Raw genomic sequence first — 20,352 nt, 5'->3', positions numbered from 1 at the left:
AAGTTGCAGCTACAAACCTTTTGGAAAATGGCAGGCGCTTAACAAACACTTGGCAGGTGATTGGATGAACTATCTCGCTTCCACTGTCTATCAAGAGCTAGCTTCAACCAATCACATCAACAGGAGGAGAGTGCTACGACCAGTTGAGCCAGTTGGCAAATCAAATTCTCACTAAAGCCACAGTGAAAACATCTTTTCCATTGTTCTTCTTTTAATTAAATGATCTCTCCAGTTCTGACACAACTGATGCTATGGCAGCTATGCTAACGTCTTAAGGAGCTGACATTGTTTGTTTCAGACTAACAATCGCTTCTTTTGCTGGTCATCACATCTAAACCCAAGGCTGCCGGTTGTTCCTCAAAGGATGCTGACTGGTTTAACCACTATATGTTCGGCCACCAGCGCTTACATAGATTGTAGCCTCGCAAGATGGATTTGTGATATCACATGATCACATGATCACAAGATCCTGTGCCTTGCAAGTTAAGATCTGGGCACAGCATGGCACTGATTGAGTTAATTAATACTCAGAGGAAAAGTCACTGTCCAAAACAGTTGAAACTAACTGATAATCAACCTTCAGAGCTTCAGCAACACTGAAATATTAATTCTTTTTGGCTCCCTTTTCAAGAATGTATTTAGACATTGAGCCGATCTTTTAGACAAGTCTCTTTCAGTGTCAAGGATGTGAATCATCTGTCCGTGAACCTGGATGTCATGCCTTCAAGGCTAATGTAACAGCAGCAGTTTTCAGACTGTGCAACAGGTTGTTCTGACTCTGAATTCCCTCGTGGGACTCAAGGCAGACACACTTCAAGAGGATTTGTTTGACCTGCTTGAGGAAGGAGGAGGTTTACGTGGTTGGAATGTCTACAGCAGCGTCCAGTGTAACCTGAGAGTGAGTACAGGGCCTTTTGACCTCCACTGCTCCTGGGTATTGACTGCCGACTGCCAAGACAGCTGCTGAGACACACAAGTTTTTAATAGGATGCACAACAGTCGGCTCTCACGGCATTCAGACTGCTGTTTTACCAGTGCAGCTGTAACATTTCCAAACACTGTCACAGCATCTATAGATGGCTTTGACTAACAGTGCATGTCTTTACAGCTGCCAGAGAGCTCATTGATTGGAGAAGTTATTGATTAATTTCTTGCTACAACAGTCTCTCTCGGCCATATACGTCTGCTTGTCATTTACATTTAGGGTGAGGATCAATTATGTTTGAGGAACTGGGATGATAACAAATAAAGCACATAGATTTTAGGAAGTACTACAATGAATTAAGATTTGAAGATTGCTTGGGAGATAGTCTCAGATGACAAAAGGCAAAGGGTTAATGGGTTACTCCTGTTCACAGTTTCTTGTTACTAAGAAACAGCATTTTCATATTCATGCATTATTCCCTGTTAGTTTGATGGACGGCAAAACTGTATTTTATTGCCCCGGTATGCTTCCTGTTATAAACAATGACTTGAGTAATCACATTTTTTGAGCTTGAACAGTCAATTCATTATACAATATACTACAAAATGCTCTCACTGTACAGATTTGAGGCTTCCTGGCATGCCTTTGCATTCATTAGAGGTTCTCTATTTTCACACAGAAACAGGAGAAAAGGAGGCTCAGTGCATTATAGGATTAACTTGACTCAGACTGACAACCAGCCCTAACAGTCCGTGCTCAGGTTTATTCCTGCTTTATCTGCAGTCATGTTTTCTTTTGCCTCTGGCTTTGTTAGGGCGGCTGAATGACAAGTCAAAATCTCCTTTTGCATATCGTTTGTCAGAAAGCACCAAACTCACAAGGGTGGCCCGTACAGCATGATTGTCACGGCCAGACTTCAGCCTTGCTCCAAATTTATTGTTATTCTCAAAATGTGATTCTCTTGTCGAGACCTTCTGTCTGATGTGGAGAGAAACAATACCCGGAGCTATCATCCAACAACTTGGCGCCTTATTATAACGACACCAGATCCTGAAATCAGATTGACTGCCTGAACACCCACACGTAAACGCAGTTGCACATGCACATGCACAGGCAAACACGATATGTGTAAAGTTGGTGCAGTGACACCTCCAGAGTATAATTTAGATTTGCTGGAGGTGTTTAGTTTGCCAGCATCCAGTGAATAAATGAAACGTGAAGAGCGGAGAGAAATAAGGTGGTGTCAAAATATCATATCTCCCTGAAGGAGGTGATAATTAAATGGCTTGAGCACTGATGGTGAAGTAAATGGTAAATGGCTCCGAGGCAAGCAGAATAAGCCCAATCTCCTGTCTGGAAGAGTAGAAAGGCAGATCAGCTATTCTTGCTTGGTATTACACTCCAGCCCATAATTCCTTTCCTAACTCCAGTATATACGAAAGGGAGGCAAATGGGGGCACCACATTCCTCTTTGTCATTCCTCTTATAGCAGCCCTCGTCCAGTGGGTGTTGTACAGGGGAGGAAGGAGTCGGTGCATGGCCGAACACCTGTCCCTGCTTGCGAGAGCTCTATGCTTGGGCTCCCCATGCTGGACTTTAAGCACCTCCACAGAGCTGTGGACTCAAATAGTTCTTGGAAACAGAAACTAGTGATATCAGCAAAAAATGGATGTCAGCAATATGTCTTCATTTCAGCAAACCAGAGTAGCACAATGTGATGAAATTAGAAGCCACAGGGCACCGAAAAATGCACTCCCTGCTCTGTGCAAATGCACACTCTCGGCCACCTATGAAGGAACAAACACGAGCAAGAAACCACACATGCACAGTCGGTGCTGGAGCTCATATCGTCTGCCAAGGGTCTGATGTTAATCTGACAATTTATGGGAATTTAAACTGAGACTGTTTGTAGCTTTTACACCTAAATGAGTAAGAGTTTACTGGTCTAATAACCAGTTTTGTAGACCTGTGTCATGGAAAATAAGGCTTGTTTTCTCTCCAACCCAAACAATAATTTGACTAATTAGAACACCTTTAATTTCAGAGAGGGAGTAATTCAAATCTGTTCTGTTCAGAATTCAGACTGTTGCATGGCACCTGAGTTAACATTTCTGCCACAGAGGGAACTTTGTTGGCAACTGAGCTCAGACAGAAAGTGTAACCAAAACTCAACAAAATCCCACTGGGTGGTCTCTAGACCACCCTATAAATCCAATATTGCCAAATTAAATTGTGCTAATTTATTTAAAACATTTCCAGCAATGATTGATATTAGCTGAGATAATTTTGCCCACATCAGTTATCTGAGTGCTGGAGTTTTGTTTGTTAAAAGTTACACTCACTCACAGTCACAGTGATCCATGTACGTATGTGGTCCAGACTCTTCAACAAACACATTGTCAGTCTACACGAGTGCAAAGGTGGGGAGGGACCATTGTCTGCTTGCTACGCTTTTGATCCCTGCTGATTGTTGCGGTTGTGTTTTTGGCAGAGAGGGATCTGGGAAGGATAGTGTGAAGTCTGAACCCCTTCATGTTAACAGTCAAACTGACAAAACTTTGGAAACTCAGGTGCAAATAATCAGCTAATGTCTCCTGTCTATCAAACAAGACTAGATTATTGTGAATCTCTATCTGAACCTATAATAACCTATACCAGGTTAATCCAGCTATCAGAGGAGGCACTGCAATCAAGAAGTGGATAATGTCACAAACGGTAGAATAACTAAAAGAAAATCTACCTGAAAAACAAACAGTAGGAGGAGGAAATAATTAGAAAGATAAACAGAAGCGAGTAAATCTGAATAACAAGCAAGGACAGAACAACAACGGGACTTAGTGACAGCACGAAGCAACACATGGTGAACAGGAAGAGGTACAAATGACCAAGGTCAATGAAAATATAAAGGGGAATGTGATAATTAGCTGGAAATGTGTGCATGTGTGAAAAAGGTTAGAGCTGATTCTTGTTTTATATCGTCAACAAAAGAGATCTAAACACAGCCTAATAGCCTTTCTCATATTGTCTCATCTCAACACGCCAGCAGTTAATGCACAAATAGACACACTATGGAGCTGCTGCCAAAAATAAATATATATTTTTAAGTTTAGTTTATGTCAGTGACAGTTGACAACTTTTTTACACTAGGAACATGAATTGTGTTTTCCCTTCTTTCTACATAAAAGTCAATATTCTGCCAGCGTGGCATGTTAGACTGTAAAGTTTACAAGCTGGCCAGGTATTCTACAGTAGCAGTCATGGACAGCTGCTATGCTCAGAATACTTGCAATTTTCCCAGCGGCGGACCATCTGCACGTAAACGGCCACATCCTTACAGTTTCCACTCAGGCCTTTTGGCTGTGATGGGTTTGGAGAAACTTGTCCTTTCTTGCAGAGGTAATTGCTGTTTGATATTGACTCTGCATCCGGGAAAATGTTTTGGTGGTTGGGGCTGTAAGACAAGAGAATGCTTGTACAGCAGGACTTGACTCGTGTATTTATAGACTCGCGTCAGTTGCCCGTAAATTTCTCTCTGGTTCTGAAGGTATGATTATGAGCTGTTTTAAAGATGGGCGGATCCCATGCGTGTGCATTATATCCTGGATGGGGATGAATCGAGGGGGAACCCACGAACCCTGTCATTATGCCTCACCTGGATTCCCGTTCATTCTGATATAAACAGATGTCCAAAGTACTTAAGCGGAGAGCTGCTGACTTTAATCAACAGTCATCAGACACTGAATCCAGGGCCTTCTTTGAACATTCAAGTGTTTCTCACAGTCGTCAGTGTTTAAAGTTGCAGATTATTCTGTATTGAATATGGAGCTGCTTTTGTATGCTTTTGCTGCCGGAGAGAGATTTGTCGAGAACACAGTGGGCAGAGGAGCATTTGCCAGGGCTCAATTGAATCTCACCATTAGAGAAGCCACTTAGCGCTGCGGGAATGTCATACAAAGTTCAAGTGAAATCAGGCAGTCAGTGGGAGTGTAACAGCCCCCTTAGGGATGCCTGTATCTCTTCTTGTGCCTGTTGTTTTACTTTATGTTCACACATATGCAACAGGAATGATATCCCCTTTGTTTGGCTTTGTATATACTGTATATACTTGTATATAACTGTAATAAATCGACCACCATAATGACTTATGTAGGTGGCTGTTGTAACTAAGTACTTTTAATCAAGTACTGTATTTAAATACAATTTTGAGGTTGAATTTCCATTGTTTGTTGAGTTTGTACAAACAATAGTAGTCATAACAAAAATCATACAATCATACAACAAGTATGTAAAATCTTATAATATATTTGTCTTTTTGGAAAAATGAATGTTGACACACCTTACATAATTTTAGAAGATAAGTGAAACTAAAAGTGGATCATTGCCACTTGCATCCAGGTAACCTAAGATGTGCTGCGTGGTGTAGGAGGCTGCTGCTGGTTCGGCGGATGGAGTCCAGGAGCCAGTGGTTTACCTTTCAGTTAATGGGCCGTAGCTCTTTGAAGCTCGCAGGTTGTCTGCTTCACAAACCTTATCTGATTACTGGACTAGTACAACAGGGCCCGAGTTCCTGGCTGCCAACCTCAGGCTAGTAGATCTGATTACTCCTGTTGGAGAGCCGCTACAGACAGCCAAAACCATCTTTGTTTGGGTTCTCTGTGGGGAGAAATTCTGGCAGCTGCGAGCCTCTTGATGCAGCACTCATTGTCCCGGCTGTGCTCTCAGGACAGATTAAAGCATAAAAGTTTGCTGTCCTTTGCCTGCTCTTAGGAGAAATATTATTTCAGCTGCAGAGATGGCTCCTCTGAGAACTACAAACCCCAAGGCTTTGCCTGAAAAGATGATTTCCCTTTCAGAACTTGTCTTATCTTGTCACTATAGAGCTGGTACCGCCAAAGCAGGCTGCATCAAAATGCAATGCAATTTCTTCTAAGACTCAGATTACGTGAAAGAATAATGATACAGCGCAAAATAATAAACAGGCTTTTTTTCCTGATCAGTAATTGTGCCTGGCAGCACTGTTGACTGACAGTTAATCTCTTTTTTTCCTTGCTCTTGTATTTTGTTTCATTAGATAACATAATCAGGCAGTTCCAACAGTATGGAATTTTTTTTGCTTTTATTTTTTGCATTTATCACCCGGTTGCACATCCCCGCTCTCTTTTTTTGCCTCGCACTGTGTGATGAGAAACAGCTAAGTACCGTTTTGTAGGTGCAGACTTCCATTGTCATGGAAACCACAACTCTGCCCATGGCCATTGCCATTCATTTAATTTATTCATTATTTGGTCACAGTTGCTCTCAAAAGCACACAGTTTCACCACTCAGTAGTGGCTTGTTCCCATTAGTCATTCTAACAATGACGTATTTGATCAATTATAAGACTATGTGCATTGTGTAAGTAAAAATTGCTTTTTTGAATTGCTTTCAGGTTTTGGCTGCTTGGGTTATTTCTGTATTGCTCTAAAGGAATAAGACTGTCTCCCTGCAGTTTAAGTCCATAAATAGTCTGTTTGTGATGGCTGTTCTCTCGGTATGACAGTCGCTGACTGCACAAACCAAAGGGTAGGTATACAGAGGTCCAAGCCCTTAAGGCATTGATTTCTCAGGAAATGACATGTTGTACGTCACTGAGAGAAAACAGAAAGGGCCTGAAAGGGTTAAATAGAATAATAGTGGGTGAGTTTGGCTGCAGTGGAATCTCAGCTCGTAGAAACACTAATTGCAGTCAGGCAGGCCTGGGCTGGCACATGGTGCTTTACATCCCCCAGACCTCCTGTCAGGCCTCCTGTCTGCTTCTCAGACCCGTCACGATCAAAGTCAACTTCAACACCAGACCCATCAACAACAAAATCAGGAAATTCACTCCTGCCTCCAGGTAGCTTTTTTGTCTTTTAATACATCATACAGATGTAAAATCCCTACACCCCCCCAAAAAAACATCATTACAGGAAGTTAGAAAGTGTTGTTTAAAGGGCTGCAATTACAGTGTTGACTACCTGCTGGTGTTTCGATGGAAACATTCCCTCAATTTCTCCTGTAATCAGCGGTAATCTTACAGAGCATTCTAGCTATTACAGATTCAACTCCACAATTACAACAGACATCCAGGTATCCTGTTGTGAAACAAGATGATTATGGATTACATCCTCCTGCACGCTTTTCCTCATCTCCTTCCCTTTTTCCTTTGTTGTTCTTCCCAGCTCCCATCTTCTACTTCGGCAACACAGGCTACCGCGCGGATGAGAGTGATGGCTTCGTGGAGGTGCAGGTGTGGAGGACAGGGACTGACCTTTCCAAAGGAGGAACCGTCACAGTGCGCTCCAGAAAGACAGATCCTGTCTCAGCTGAGGGTATGTGTACCTGCCAGGCGCCATTTTCTGACAGCTTTAGCTATTTAGTGCTTAGAGAAACATAAACCACAGAAAACAATAGACTCAAGTCATCACCCTGTCACTTTTTGTTTACCTGAGCTCAGGAGTCCAAGGAGAGGTTAACAGTGAATATGTTGGGTGGCTGACCTGGGGAATGTAAACATCATTTCAGGTTGGGGGCAAAGTCAGGGCTCGTCTGTTGGGCCCTGGCTTTGTAGGAATCAGATATACACTGTGTTGTGAGGACAATAGTGGTTTGAGTGAGGGCATAGCTTTAGGAATGCATAGCGATTGTTCTGCACACTGGTAAGCGCTTTGTACTCTAAGACTGGTTACCATCTCCTCCAGCCTTCCCTACAGCCTCTATTATCTCCTGCCCTCCGGCAGTCTTCTCCCGCTTGTGCAGATTCTTAACATCTCTGCTCTTGCCTGCGTTATAATGGTAAAAATAACAAGCATCTAATCATATGCAGCACGGTAGAAATGCAAGCCCACACTTACGCACATAACTGGGTCATAAGTACATGAGAAAAGCCTACGGGCAAAGGGTGAGCTCTCAATACACAGACGCTTCAAAGAATGGCAAATGGATAACCTGTTTGCGCTCGGGGAGATATCCAGTTTCTTACAGCTCTCATTTATTCACGCACCAAATTCCAACTGATCATCGCTATCGACCACGAGATAGAAAGCGTCACACTGTCAGCACACAGTGCATATCCTTTAATCTTGCTTGCTGCCTGACATTTGCAAATGAATTATGAAGTAACATGAGAACTGCTGTTGAAATATGACGAAGTACTGTAGTCCATTTGTGCTACATCCACTATTGCCCATAAGCAGTCCGTTCTTTAAAATACGTCTGACCTATACTGTGTTGTGGAGCAGCTGGTGTGGATTATGTCGGGATCAGCCGGAATCTGGACTTTGCACCGGGGGTCACCATGCAGACATTTCGTGTGATCATCCTGGATGACCTGGGCCAGCCGGTGCTGGAGGGGCCAGAGAAGTTTGAACTGGTACTGCGGATGCCTATGAATGGGATTCTCGGGGAGCCGAGCAAGGCTACCATCCTCATCAATGATTCTGTTTCAGACTGTGAGTAATCAAAATTCATTCCAAAGGGGACGCTCAGGGATTTAGCCACTGTATTTTTCTGATGTTGATTTATGAGTGTAATTATTGTTCCTCCAGTGCCAAAGATGCAGTTCCGTGAGTCTGTGTATGTGGGCAATGAGAACTCAGGACAGATCTTAGTCAACGTTTACCGTAGTGGTGATATCAGCTACAAGTCCACAGTACGCTGTTACAGCAGACAGGGGACAGCCCAGGTCATGATGGACTTCAATGAGAGGCCAAATACAGATGCTTCCATCATCACCTTCTTACCAGGTACCAACCTCTTCGTTTTCGTGTTTTCTTTACTGATTAAAAATTATGCAAGGATTTTGAGTTGATTAAACTCATTTTCCCTTTCTTTTTGTTTAGGAGAGATAGAAAAGCCTTGTGTACTGATAGTAGTTGACGACACAGAACATGAAGAAGAGGAAGAGCTCCGTCTGGTGTTGGGAAGCCCCAAGAGTGAATCTCCGTTTGGAGCATCTATTGGAGGACAGAATGAAACACTCATCAAGATAAAAGATGATGCAGACAGTAAGAGTGCTTTGTTTTCTTCTCGCACGCTGTTCCTTATAATATATCTTGCTAATTGCCACCGTATACCGACTTTTTTTCATGATTATAGCACCTTTTAATATTTGTTTGCAGAAAAATTGAGACAATTTGTTCAGTCTGTGTGTCAGCCCATTTATCTTGATTTCCCCAGATCCACCATTGCATCCTTTATGATATTACCACTGTGCCAGCAAATTCAGAACGTTATGCATACAGGGGCTTTAATTTGTGGCATGCTGTAATGTTTGTGACTGAAACTGAAATGCTACGCTTTCTTAGAGGCGATTATTAGGTTTGGAGAGACCAAATTCAGTGTGAATGAGCCAAAGGAAAGTGGCCAAGTGGCTGTGGTGAAGATCCCAGTGTTGCGTGTCGGAGACACCTCCAAGGTCTCTGTTGTTAGAGTTCACACCAAAGATGGATCTGCTACGTCTGGGGAGGACTACCATCCTATATCCGAAGGTAAATCACTTTTTCTTTCTTTTAAATCAGGGCAAAATTCGTTTTAAACTTGCTACAAAAGCATTTCTCATTCTAATCATTCTTGGCAGAAATTGTGTTCAAAGAGGGTGACAAGGAGCACTATGTGGAGGTGGAGGTCTTGTATGATGGTGTGAGAGAAATGAGGGAGGCGTTCACTGTGCACCTGAAGCCTGATGAGAACATGGTGGCAGAGACAAAGGTGAAAATTAGCCAAATTAGCATATAATTTAACTGTCAAATGTGTAACTACCTGGTTATCCATCACGCCAGAAGGCAGCAGCAATTTTAGCTCTGTTAACAGCGTCTTAATTGCCCTTGCTTGTCAATCAACAGATGAGCAAAGCCATAATCTATATCGAGGAGACCAACAGCATGGCAGATGTCACATTCCCCTCGGTGCCCAGAGTGGTTTCGCTGTTGCATTACGATGACATCGACAGGAACAGAGACGCTCTCCCTGTGGCCGGATACCCTGTCATTTGTGTCACTGTACGTCCCAAGTGATAGTCCAATAAACACTTCCTTTACTTATTGTTGACTCTGCTAATGATTCATTTAGCAAGACTTTTTGACAGTGAAAACACGTAAATACTATTAGCTAGGTAGTTTAGCAGATGTACGCACACCTAATTCTCAGCTTAATTATCAGCTACCTTGAGGGCTCATCGGAAGTGTACAGAAATGACTTTGAAGGCTGCAGTGATTCTTGGGTTCATTTCACTCACCAGCATAATTTTTTTGTCTCTCTCCCAGGCCTGTAACCCAAAGTACCCAGATTATGACAAAACAGGCTCAATCTGTGTAAGCGAGAACATCAACAACACCCTGACTCGTTATCGTTGGCTCGTAAGTGCCCCCACCGGCCCCGATGGCGTCACCAGTCCTTTGAGAGAGGTTGACTTTGATACCTTCTTCACCTCCTCCAAAGTCATCACTTTGGACTCAGTCTACTTCCAAGCTGGTTCCAGGGTCCAGTGTGCAGCGAGGGGCGTGAACACGAACGGGGATGAAGGCCTGGAGCTCAGTAGCCCCATCGTGTCCATCAGCATGGACGAGGGTAAGTGCAACTCATTCTCTTGGTTGAAATGTTTGGTCTCTCTCATGGAAATGGTTAAGCACGAAAAGCAGATGCTAGCTGCATTTTGCTCTCCAGCTGCAGTACTTGCTGTCCTTGCTGTGACAGAAAGCTGAAACATAAAATAGAATTTTCTGTGGAGGAATTTTTCAGGAAAACAAAACGTTTGATGTTTGTTTGTGTACGGCACCGTTGCAGGAATGTGCCAGCCTCGTGTCGCAGGCACTGTGGGGGCCGAGCCCTTCTCTGCCAAGCTGAGGTACACTGGAACAGAAGACACGGAGCACCCCAACCTCATCAAACTAACTGTCACCATGCCTCACATTGATGGTAAGAGGAGATCGAATGTTTTAGAAGAAGTTACATCCATCTACTGGGTTTCTTTTGCAAAAGACAATCTGATAGACACAAGCGAAATTTGTTTTATGGTTTTTCAACATATTTCCAATCGCCTGTGGTTCTTGATTTAAGAAAAGACTGACTAAATGTACTTTCACTGCCACTCAATACTGCTGACAGGCTTTTTTTTTAGGAATTTGATTGCCCCCTGACATTTCCTTCAGATAAGAACACATTTCCACAGAAATAAGTGGAAGAAGGAACATGGGGAGAAATCCAAACATTGGGAAAAACACCAGACTAGGTAACTGACAAAGAATACACAGCAGGCCAACAACATTAGGGACAGGTGAAACTTACAGGACAAACAGAAAAGGCGGAAAAAAGACAAAGACAAGAAAGTGTAAATCAGATGAGGATAAAACCTACAAGTTAAGTCAGGAAATAACTGAACTAAAGCTCAGGGCCATGACTTCAGTGAATCCATTACGAAATAATAACAAAATAGAACATTTTTCGTCACTTATAATATCACTTGCAGGTTGTTGGTTTTAAACCCCTCTCAAGCTGAGAAGGTCTTGGACATCTTGGTTCCATGTGTCACTTATCAACCACAGTCTTTTAACAAGATACTACTTCAGTTACTTTTCCTTAATTGTTAATTTAACATTCCTGTGTCCACCATCTGACTTCTTTGTGTGTATCCTCCCTCAGGTATGTTGCCTGTCGTGTCCACCCGGGACCTGTCCAACTTCGAGCTCACGCTGAGCCCTGACGGTACCCGTGTTGGCAACCATCGTTGCTCCAATTTGTTGGACTACACTGAGGTCAAGACTCGCCACAGCTTCCTCACCGAAGCCACCAAAAATCCAGAAGTGATCGGCGAGACAGCCCCTTACCAGTACAGCACTTCCCTCAGGGGATCCAGCACACTGCGATTCTACAGGAACCTCAACTTGGAGGCTTGTTTGTGGGAATTCACCAGCTACTATGACATGTCTGAGCTGCTCAGTGACTGTGGAGGCACCATTGGGACTGATGGACAGGTAATCAGCCCCACCTTTGACGTTGAGTTCACCTCTGACCCCCTTTTGTCATTGCTAGACATGAAGTGCAAGGAGTCAGTTCAATAAAGCAGCAGACCCCCATGAGGATAGGAATGTGGACTCAGCAGTTACTGGTCTGTTGTGTCCTATAACAAGTCTTGCTCACTTTCATTTCAAAATGCTCTTGGATTTTCAATCCTCATTAATCATTTACAGGCATATTAAAACTCTGCTTGCCTACTTGGTTTTCCTTTAAAGATCCTAAAGTAAATACTAGCCTGTAGAATAGTCATCCATTATTGTCTGGAGACCCATGTTAACCTCCGTGGTAATGACTAACCCGACACCCTGCTTCCTTCAACTGCTGGCCAGACCAGTTATTTGACTTGTCAAAGTGGCAAGTTGATAACAGCAGCCCTCATAAACAATCTCTATTCTTCTGTTACGCATTTTGCACAATATGCTGTTTGCAGCAGCAGCAGCAGCAGCTGTTAAATGTGGAGCTGAGGGGAGGAGATCTGGAAGCCTTCTTGTGCCTCACAGCCTTAGACATTTGTATTCACCTTGGAAAGCAACTCTTAGTTGACTTGCAGTTAATTAAGGAAGAGTGTTGATAAAGACAGGCTGGAAGAGTACACGGGGCACATCATGGTGAAAACCTCCATCACTCTCTCTATTATTAATTAAAGCCTACAGCACTCGCAAATATATTTTGGCTCGGAAGGTATGGAAGAGTGTATATTAGTTTCTTATTGTAATGGGAGGTTCTCATTTTACATGGCTTGGGGTTCATTTAATAACAAAGGCATCACCCAGGTGATAACATCCTTTTCTCAACAAGTAGAACTTTGTTGCCTGCAGCCACATGATTTAAATGTGAATGTGGCAGTAATAAACATGTCTCGACAGGAAGGCAAGCTGCTGCAGGTAATATAAACTTCACCTTGGCCAGTAGCAATAGCAGAAATAGACAGTGCACATACTTTGGAGCAAATGGCGATTTATGTCTTCGCTTTTTAAAAAAATAGAAAGTTACTTAAAGGACTGAAGGATCTTGTTCTCAAAGCCTAAAGAACACACATCTAACAATAAAAACTCTATTCTTGTCCCTTGTCTTTCCATCAAAGGTGAGAATGGTATACATTCGGCTCTTGTACAGCTCTGTATGGAGATTTGGTTGCTATGGTTACTGAAGTGAACAGAGCAAAAGACGGTATGTAGATTCATAGAGTGATGCGTCACCGGTTCAGTTTCAGGATCTGTGAGGCCGGATCAATGGAAAAAGAAAGTGCCTTTGTTTGTGGGTGCCCTGTGACCCCAGTGCTCCTCTAAGTGGGCAGGCAGGCTCTGTGCAGGCCGGGGCCAGTGTCATGTCACAGTGTAGGGCTTAGTGCCCGGCTTAACACGACCACAGGAATCTATTAAAGCCCAGCAGGTTGTGTCAGGAGGCCATTCTGGAAATCATTTGCCTGAGCTCTCAGCGCCCAGAGGCGTAGGCACGTCTCCACACGAACACAGAGCCAGTGCAGGCAGGTAACTCTCACAGGTCAGAGGAAAGTGCAGATACCAGAGAGTACTCCCTCTCAGGACTTTCATCACTTGGAATCCTTTGACCATTTTAGAACAGCTCTTTGAGACAAAGAGCAATTTGTTCACTCCAATGAATGTAAATATAATGCATTATGTGTTTTAGTGTTTCATGATGTGAACTAAAAACAGCAATACATCTGAATGCTTTAAATTGATCTGTTTGAGAAAATAAAAATTGCAGCACTTCTGTAGTTGAATACTATAAAGTTCCTCAATACATGATCTCAATGAAGCACTTTCAAGAACTAAACTTGCTTTTAAAAGCCACAGTGATAAAATGTTGTTCTTTGTCTCAAGGTATTACACATGTTCTTTATTTCTCTATATCAAGGTTAAGGTAAATCTGCGAAGAAAGAATCTTTTTTTTCCTGCTTTGACACAACATGTTGGTTTTCACTGCAGGTGCTGAATCTGGTCCAGTCCTACGTTACCCTAAGAGTCCCGCTCCATGTATCATACGTTTTCCACTCTCCAGTTGGAGCAGGAGGATGGCAGCACTTTGACTTGCAGTCAGAGCTGCGGCTCACATTCGTGTACGACACTGCCATCTTATGGAGGGATGGTATTGGTAGCCCACCAGAGGCCGAATTACAAGGTAAGACTTGAACGACAGTTACCAAAATAAGAATGATCAAAAGAACAATGATCTAAAATGTGTTGTATTCCCCAAATAATTTATTGTAAATGAATTAGCCAAAATTAAAGCTGTCTGGGACTGTCTATCCAGGTGCCCTGTACCCAACCAGCATGCGTATAAACGGCCATGGAAAACTCGTAGTCAACTTCCGCACTGAGGCTCGATTCAGAGGCCTGTTTGTGTTCACACATCCAGGTACAGTATATCATACAGAAGTGATGAGTGTTTAACAGTCTAAATTGGATGTGATATATAATATATATATTTGTATATATTTTTTTAATGTTGTTGTTGTTGTTGTTGTTGTTTATTTTTCTGTTCTACCTATTCAAGCTTTAAATGATAATTCTCTTTTTATAGCATGTTCATCTTTAGTTGATATTGATGGTCCTATTTTCAATTTTGTATATTATGTTTTAAGTATTTTAACTTGCAACTGAGCATACCGATTATATGATGATTGATGTATTTTCCCCTCAGCTTCACCTCTTACCTCCATGGTCATGTGTCCGGACCACCCTGGTTTGACCTTTAACCTCAGTCTTGTGAGGAATGAGCCGACCTACAACCAGCCCATCCAGCAGTGGACATTTGTCTCTGACTTTGCTGTGAGTAAACCTCTTTTTTTCCCATGCAGCAGATTAATTGTTTCACTTTTGTTAATCCTTACTGAATATACTTTCTCCTCTCAGGTGCGTGACTACTCTGGCACATACACAGTGAAACTGCTCCCGTGTACATCTCCTCCCAGCCTGGAGTACACCATCCCTGCTGTCTGCAATCCCAGAGAGCCTCTCACCTTCGACATGGACATCCGCTTTCAGCAGGTGAACTCATCTTGTCAAATCGGAAAAATGTGAAAGTTTATTGATTCTTGCAGAGAAATGTAGTCAGCAAATTAGGCTCACATTGACACCAAAATAAAAATGTGATTTTCAAAACACACGCGAGGCTCTGTTATCTCAGTTGAAACACACATTATTTCAGCTGCACTGATGGAAATCCTGAATTTAACACATATTACTTGGACTCTGCAAACTATTTAGAATATGTAAATATGAATCTTTATGAAAGTTAAATGAGGAAAACACATTTTTCATTCATTCACCCCTCCTCCGTCATTCATTTCTTCCTGTCAGCCACACGGCTTGGCTCCTGTTCAGTCCGTTATTTTGTTGCCTCTAATCCCTTGACAAATCTCAGAGGAAACTCCCTCCTGGTTCACATCGAATCGAGTACTCATAAAACTGCAACTCTTCACTGACAGGAACAGATTTCTCATCCACATCCCCTTATTAGCAACTTAGCTGCATCCTGATGATGATGCTAACATCTAACCACCAACCAACTATTTGATTTATTATCCAAATCCAGAATATATTCAGAATATGAATTTTGTGAGCATTGCAACTAAAAAGCAAGACTGTGAATGTACACTATTGAGCATTTTCTTCTGATGTGTCATATTTTACACTGACAAATAACCAGAAATTCTTCATGTAGTATACATAAATTGATTGGTGCATTGACTTAAATCAAAAAAGATTGTTTACCTAGAGCACTTGTCACAAATGAGGCCTCCTGATTTTGGTTACTACTCAGATAGGTTCACATGGTTCACACGCTTTTATTCTCAAAGAACACAACTATTTCCTTATACTGTCAAGTCCTGAAGCACTCTATCCCCCCTCTGTCTGACATGCTCTCTTTTTTCTGATTGGTCAGCTCACACAAGCCTGAGCCAGCATTGTTCAGTCGTCTCTGGTTGGCTCTGTTGTGTCTTAGGCTTCCAGTTAGCTTCACTTCTACCATGTATATAGTCATAAAATATGCACATGTGCAACATGGTGAAATAGTGTGATGTCAAAGTCAAGGAATTGAAGGCGGGACTACTGACGAGGCGTTTCAGACACTTCAGGAGCAGTGTTTTCTGTGGGAGAGAGGAGCTGATGTGGCCCAGGATGAAACTGAGTTTGACACCTCTGACCTAGTACATATCAATATATATAGTAACTTCGCTTTGTCTCTAAATATGGTTTGTTTGCTTGTCTTCATGTGTTTCTAGGTTAGCGACCCTGTGGCTGCTGAGTTCAGTCTGAACACGCAGATGATCTTACTCTCCAAACGGATGCTCTGGCTCTCAGATGGGTCCATGGGCTTTGGGCAGGAGAGTGACACTGCATTCTCACAGGGTAAGGCAATAATAAGCATAAAACCTCTCCAAAAGTTTGTGTATTTAACAAACGCAACAGTATCAAAAATAACTATTCCCTGTGTGATGAATATTTCTGTTTATTTATTGTATTCCCCATTATTTCTTGATCAATCAGGATGAAACTAGTGGAAAATGAGGCCCCCATAACTTTGACCACTTTCATGTCTTTTTCAAAGCCAAGCTAATTATAAGAGCCTGAGTTTCATTTTTCTCAACAACATCTTGAAGAGTGCACAAAAGCTTTTGTTGCCAAGATGAAAAGAGTTGTTTCGGCTGAATGTTTCGCTCACTATTGTGCAGTTGTGATATGTTACGTGTTTTGCAGTGATGAAAACTGTATTCCTTTCCCCATTCAGGGGACACAATTTACGCCCGAGTGATGGTGGATCCGGTGCAGAACCTGGGCGACTCCTTTATCTGTAACATAGAGAAAGTGTTCCTGTGCACCGGAGCTGATGGATATGTCCCCAAGTACAATCCCAGCAACTTTGAGTTTGGCTGTCTGGCTGATGCTCCATCACTACTCTACAGATTCAAGATAATTGTAAGCAACAGAAGTATGTGTCTTAAGATGTTCCATGTGCTTTGTGTCTGTTCAAACCTAAATATTCCTTCTTCTCACCCCAGGACAAGGCCCAGCCAGAGACCCAGGCCCGCACATTTGGAAATGTGGCCTTCAAAGCCTTCTTGGCAGTGGATGACCCAGGCGCTTTACCTCTAGTGAGGCAGCCTGGGTCAGATGGTTTCAGATTAGATTCCTCGGCTCTCTTCCAGGTCAGTGCCAGAACCACATTCAGCACACACACTCCTCCCTTGAATAGTCCACAGTCTCATGTTTCACCGATCTGGGATGCACTCCAGAATTTACGTTGTGTTTGGGCATTAAATCAGCCTGTCTCGCAGTTCTGAGGGAGCTGGTGTGAACGGTGGCATCCTGCTGTGTAGAGAGGAAGATTAAAATATATTGTAAAAGTCATGGAAAGTGACCTCAAAGATGTTTTTTTTTTCCATGGATAGTTTACTTTTTCTTCCTAACAAGCTGAGAGAAAAAGGGACTCATTGTCCTGACACTTGCTGCATTTAATGGAAGCCTCTACAATCCCATCAACATGTTAGCTGGCTTTTACACCTCCTGTGTGAAACATGAATGAAACAAAATGTGATAATTTGCTAATCCTTTTTAACACATGATTGAAAACAGTGGACAAAGACTTAATATTAAATGTTTCATGTTTTTCTTTTATCACTGAACCCTTGAGGATTTAATGGCGCGCTGATGAAAGCTGTGTTAAATGACTTGCAGGTGTCAGTGTTTAAAAAATAACTGTTGTTCTGTCCAGGTGTCTGCAGGGAGAGAGTGGTACATTCACACCATCTACACTGTCCGTTCTCGGGACAACGCCAACCGTGGCATAGGCAAGAGAAGCCTGGAGTACCATGTCATGAGCCAGCACACTGATCTGCTTCCAAAGGCTCAACATCGCATCAGAAGATCAGCCAACGATGTGCCAGACGTAATAGAGGAGATTGGAGTGAGTAACAACCGCGGCACCAACATCCTCCACATTGCGCTGGACCGCAGCAGCCAGCGGAGGACGAGCCCGGAGAGGGAGATCTCCACCAAAGGGATCGTCCCTCGTGAGCTCAACCAGAGAGACAACAGCGACGACAGACTAGTATTGATCATTGGTGTCTTTGTGGGACTGCTCCTCACGGTGCTCATTGTCATTGTGGTGGTCGTACTCATCCGGTCCAAGCGAGAGAAGAAAGACGTACCCAAGAAATCCAGCAGCGCGGAGCCCATGATGACACAAGCCCTCAGCAGCAGTGACAGCTCAGAGGTCTAACAGACTGACGATTGAAAGTTTTGGTTAATATTTTTGTTTTGCAAGTGCCTCACATTTAGATAATACAAGTTGAAGATTGTGTGTGAAGCAACACAAACGACAAGAGCTTTGTTCATGTTCAGAAATCTACTTGAAATACTGCATCACCTCCACGGCCGGGGGGTGGGCTGGACACTAACTTGGAGACGGACTTTGTTAGCAGCTGTTTTAAGGCACTTGTCAAGTTGTCAGCACTCACTTATTGATTTGCTTTTGATGCCACTTGTTCCAAAAAAGGTGTTACTACGTTTCCAAAGGTGCTATAGAAGATGCCTTCTAACTTGAATGGCATTTGGTGTAGGTCGAGAGAAGGTGGATGTTTTGCGAACTGTAGTTGTTAAAAACAAGCTTTGTATGTTTGATTTGCTGCATCGAGACACTGTCCATAGTTTGCTTACACTGGGTAAACCTGTCTGTTCTTATAGAGAATGATTTGTCCTTACTGTAGATTCAGTGCGTGCCTAAGAAATCACAGGATTTTGAGGTTTTACGATGTACGTTATGTCCTGTGTGATCACATTGTTTCTTTGTGTTCATGTTTTTGCATGCATTTATTTTTGTATTTGTTTGAATTGTAAAAAAAAAAAAATGCCTAAATGCTGATTTGAATGGAATTGTGACAAATTTGTCTGATCTACTGTAATTTCCACCAGTTTGTATTGACAATATATACCATGAAAGACATTATTTATCACAAGCTAATAGTTGTTTTTTTAGCAATTCCCCTAATGTAGTTGTTAAACACTATAATTTTTAGACCTTATAATTGACACATGGCACTAAATCAAATAAGAGAAGTTAAACTGTTAGAGTCTGTAATATTGAAGCGACTTTCAAGACAGCTGGTCTGCAATGTACAGTGTAGTATAGTAGCGGCTCCAAATCCACTCTTGCCAACGGGAACTATTTTCACTCTTGGCACAACTGGTATGCTAAATTTCGAAAAACTTGTTGACTACTGTAGCTTAGTAGAAATCGCTGGGACGCCAGATCCATCTCACTACAGGGCTATGTGTCGACTGTGCTGTTCTCAAAATATCGTCTAAGATGTTTCGCAGATTTCACTCAAAGGGAAATGAAATGTTTCACCCTCAGTCAGCATCTTTATTGTCAGAACTGCTGTGCTCTGATTCATTAGTTTGAAATGTATTTATTTATTATTTTGTTATTCAGTACTGATATAAATCATATCTTTTTCTCTCACTTTTTATTTTTTTCTTTCAACCTGTCTTTCTCAAGCTGTATGACTTTAATAAACAACACACACAGACAGGTTATGTTCCATGTTTGGATTAAATCATTGTGTGTATAAGGTGAACATCATACAAGCTTTTCTATGTATCAGTGTTTTTATGTTTGTTTTCACAGATCCAGGCACCGGACTGCCATAAACTCTGATTACCTCATATATCATATTAACTTCATACTCACTTCTTTTTAAATGTTGTGTTTATTTGCAATCTTATTTTGAAATTGAAAACAATTCTATGCAACCTGTGATATCATACCTTCATGAAATGTTTACCCCAAGTTTGATTTTTTTTTTTTTTTTGTCAGTGCACAATTTGCTTGCTTATCTATAGTTTGACACTGTATCAATGTACTGTGGTCCTTTTATCCCACTCTAATGCTTTGAGTGCATTCTGAGCTTTTTTTATGCACATGTATGTATGTATATACATATGTATTACCTATAAATATACCATTTGGATGTTTTCGGGAATGGTTATTGTTTCAAAAAAATGCATACTGTATGTGCTGTAAGTATTTGTAACATAGACCAGAAGCACAGCGTGGTCTGCAAATAAATAATTTTTCAAGAAAACATAGTGAGATGTTTTGTCTTTTTAGGAAATTTCTAGCTTGAAGCTGTAGTTGGTTGTCTGAGGGAGTTTATACCAGTTATACCAGTTCTTTATACTGTCACCAAAACTTTTCTTTAAATAGTTGGCATAAAAATGATTGCCATGAATCCATGATTATACCTATTGATTCAAGCCGTCCCTTTGTTGTGAAAATGTGAAAAGGACTTCTGGGGAAACAAATGCAAAGTCATAAATATCTACACCCAAACTATTCGGAGGCTGGGCTTATTGTTATTTTTTAAAATA

At 42.0% G+C, this 20,352-nt stretch overlaps 1 protein-coding gene across 1 annotated transcript in view; it reads left to right on the top strand.

Moving 5' to 3' along the window:
* The window catches only part of frem2b (FRAS1 related extracellular matrix 2b), a 55,595-nt gene extending 35,525 nt beyond the window's left edge, over positions 1 to 20,070 (top strand). Inside the window, exons 7-24 of the mRNA XM_030391550.1 lie at positions 7,126 to 7,275; positions 8,185 to 8,394; positions 8,491 to 8,688; positions 8,785 to 8,949; positions 9,250 to 9,432; positions 9,522 to 9,652; positions 9,787 to 9,942; positions 10,207 to 10,510; positions 10,727 to 10,858; positions 11,582 to 11,913; positions 13,906 to 14,098; positions 14,231 to 14,335; positions 14,621 to 14,748; positions 14,833 to 14,967; positions 16,206 to 16,332; positions 16,712 to 16,899; positions 16,983 to 17,129; positions 17,696 to 20,070. Of these exons, the coding sequence (XP_030247410.1) occupies positions 7,126 to 7,275; positions 8,185 to 8,394; positions 8,491 to 8,688; positions 8,785 to 8,949; positions 9,250 to 9,432; positions 9,522 to 9,652; positions 9,787 to 9,942; positions 10,207 to 10,510; positions 10,727 to 10,858; positions 11,582 to 11,913; positions 13,906 to 14,098; positions 14,231 to 14,335; positions 14,621 to 14,748; positions 14,833 to 14,967; positions 16,206 to 16,332; positions 16,712 to 16,899; positions 16,983 to 17,129; positions 17,696 to 18,202 (3,491 nt within the window). The 3' untranslated portion in view covers positions 18,203 to 20,070. The remainder of the gene's footprint in view (positions 1 to 7,125; positions 7,276 to 8,184; positions 8,395 to 8,490; positions 8,689 to 8,784; positions 8,950 to 9,249; positions 9,433 to 9,521; positions 9,653 to 9,786; positions 9,943 to 10,206; positions 10,511 to 10,726; positions 10,859 to 11,581; positions 11,914 to 13,905; positions 14,099 to 14,230; positions 14,336 to 14,620; positions 14,749 to 14,832; positions 14,968 to 16,205; positions 16,333 to 16,711; positions 16,900 to 16,982; positions 17,130 to 17,695) is intronic.
* The last annotated feature ends 282 nt before the right edge of the window (positions 20,071 to 20,352 follow it).

Source organism: Sparus aurata, chromosome 2 (assembly GCF_900880675.1).
Source record: "Sparus aurata chromosome 2, fSpaAur1.1, whole genome shotgun sequence".
NCBI lineage: Eukaryota > Metazoa > Chordata > Actinopteri > Spariformes > Sparidae > Sparus > Sparus aurata.
Note: the sequence above shows the minus strand (reverse complement) of the source record. Positions and strands in the feature narration are given on the sequence as shown.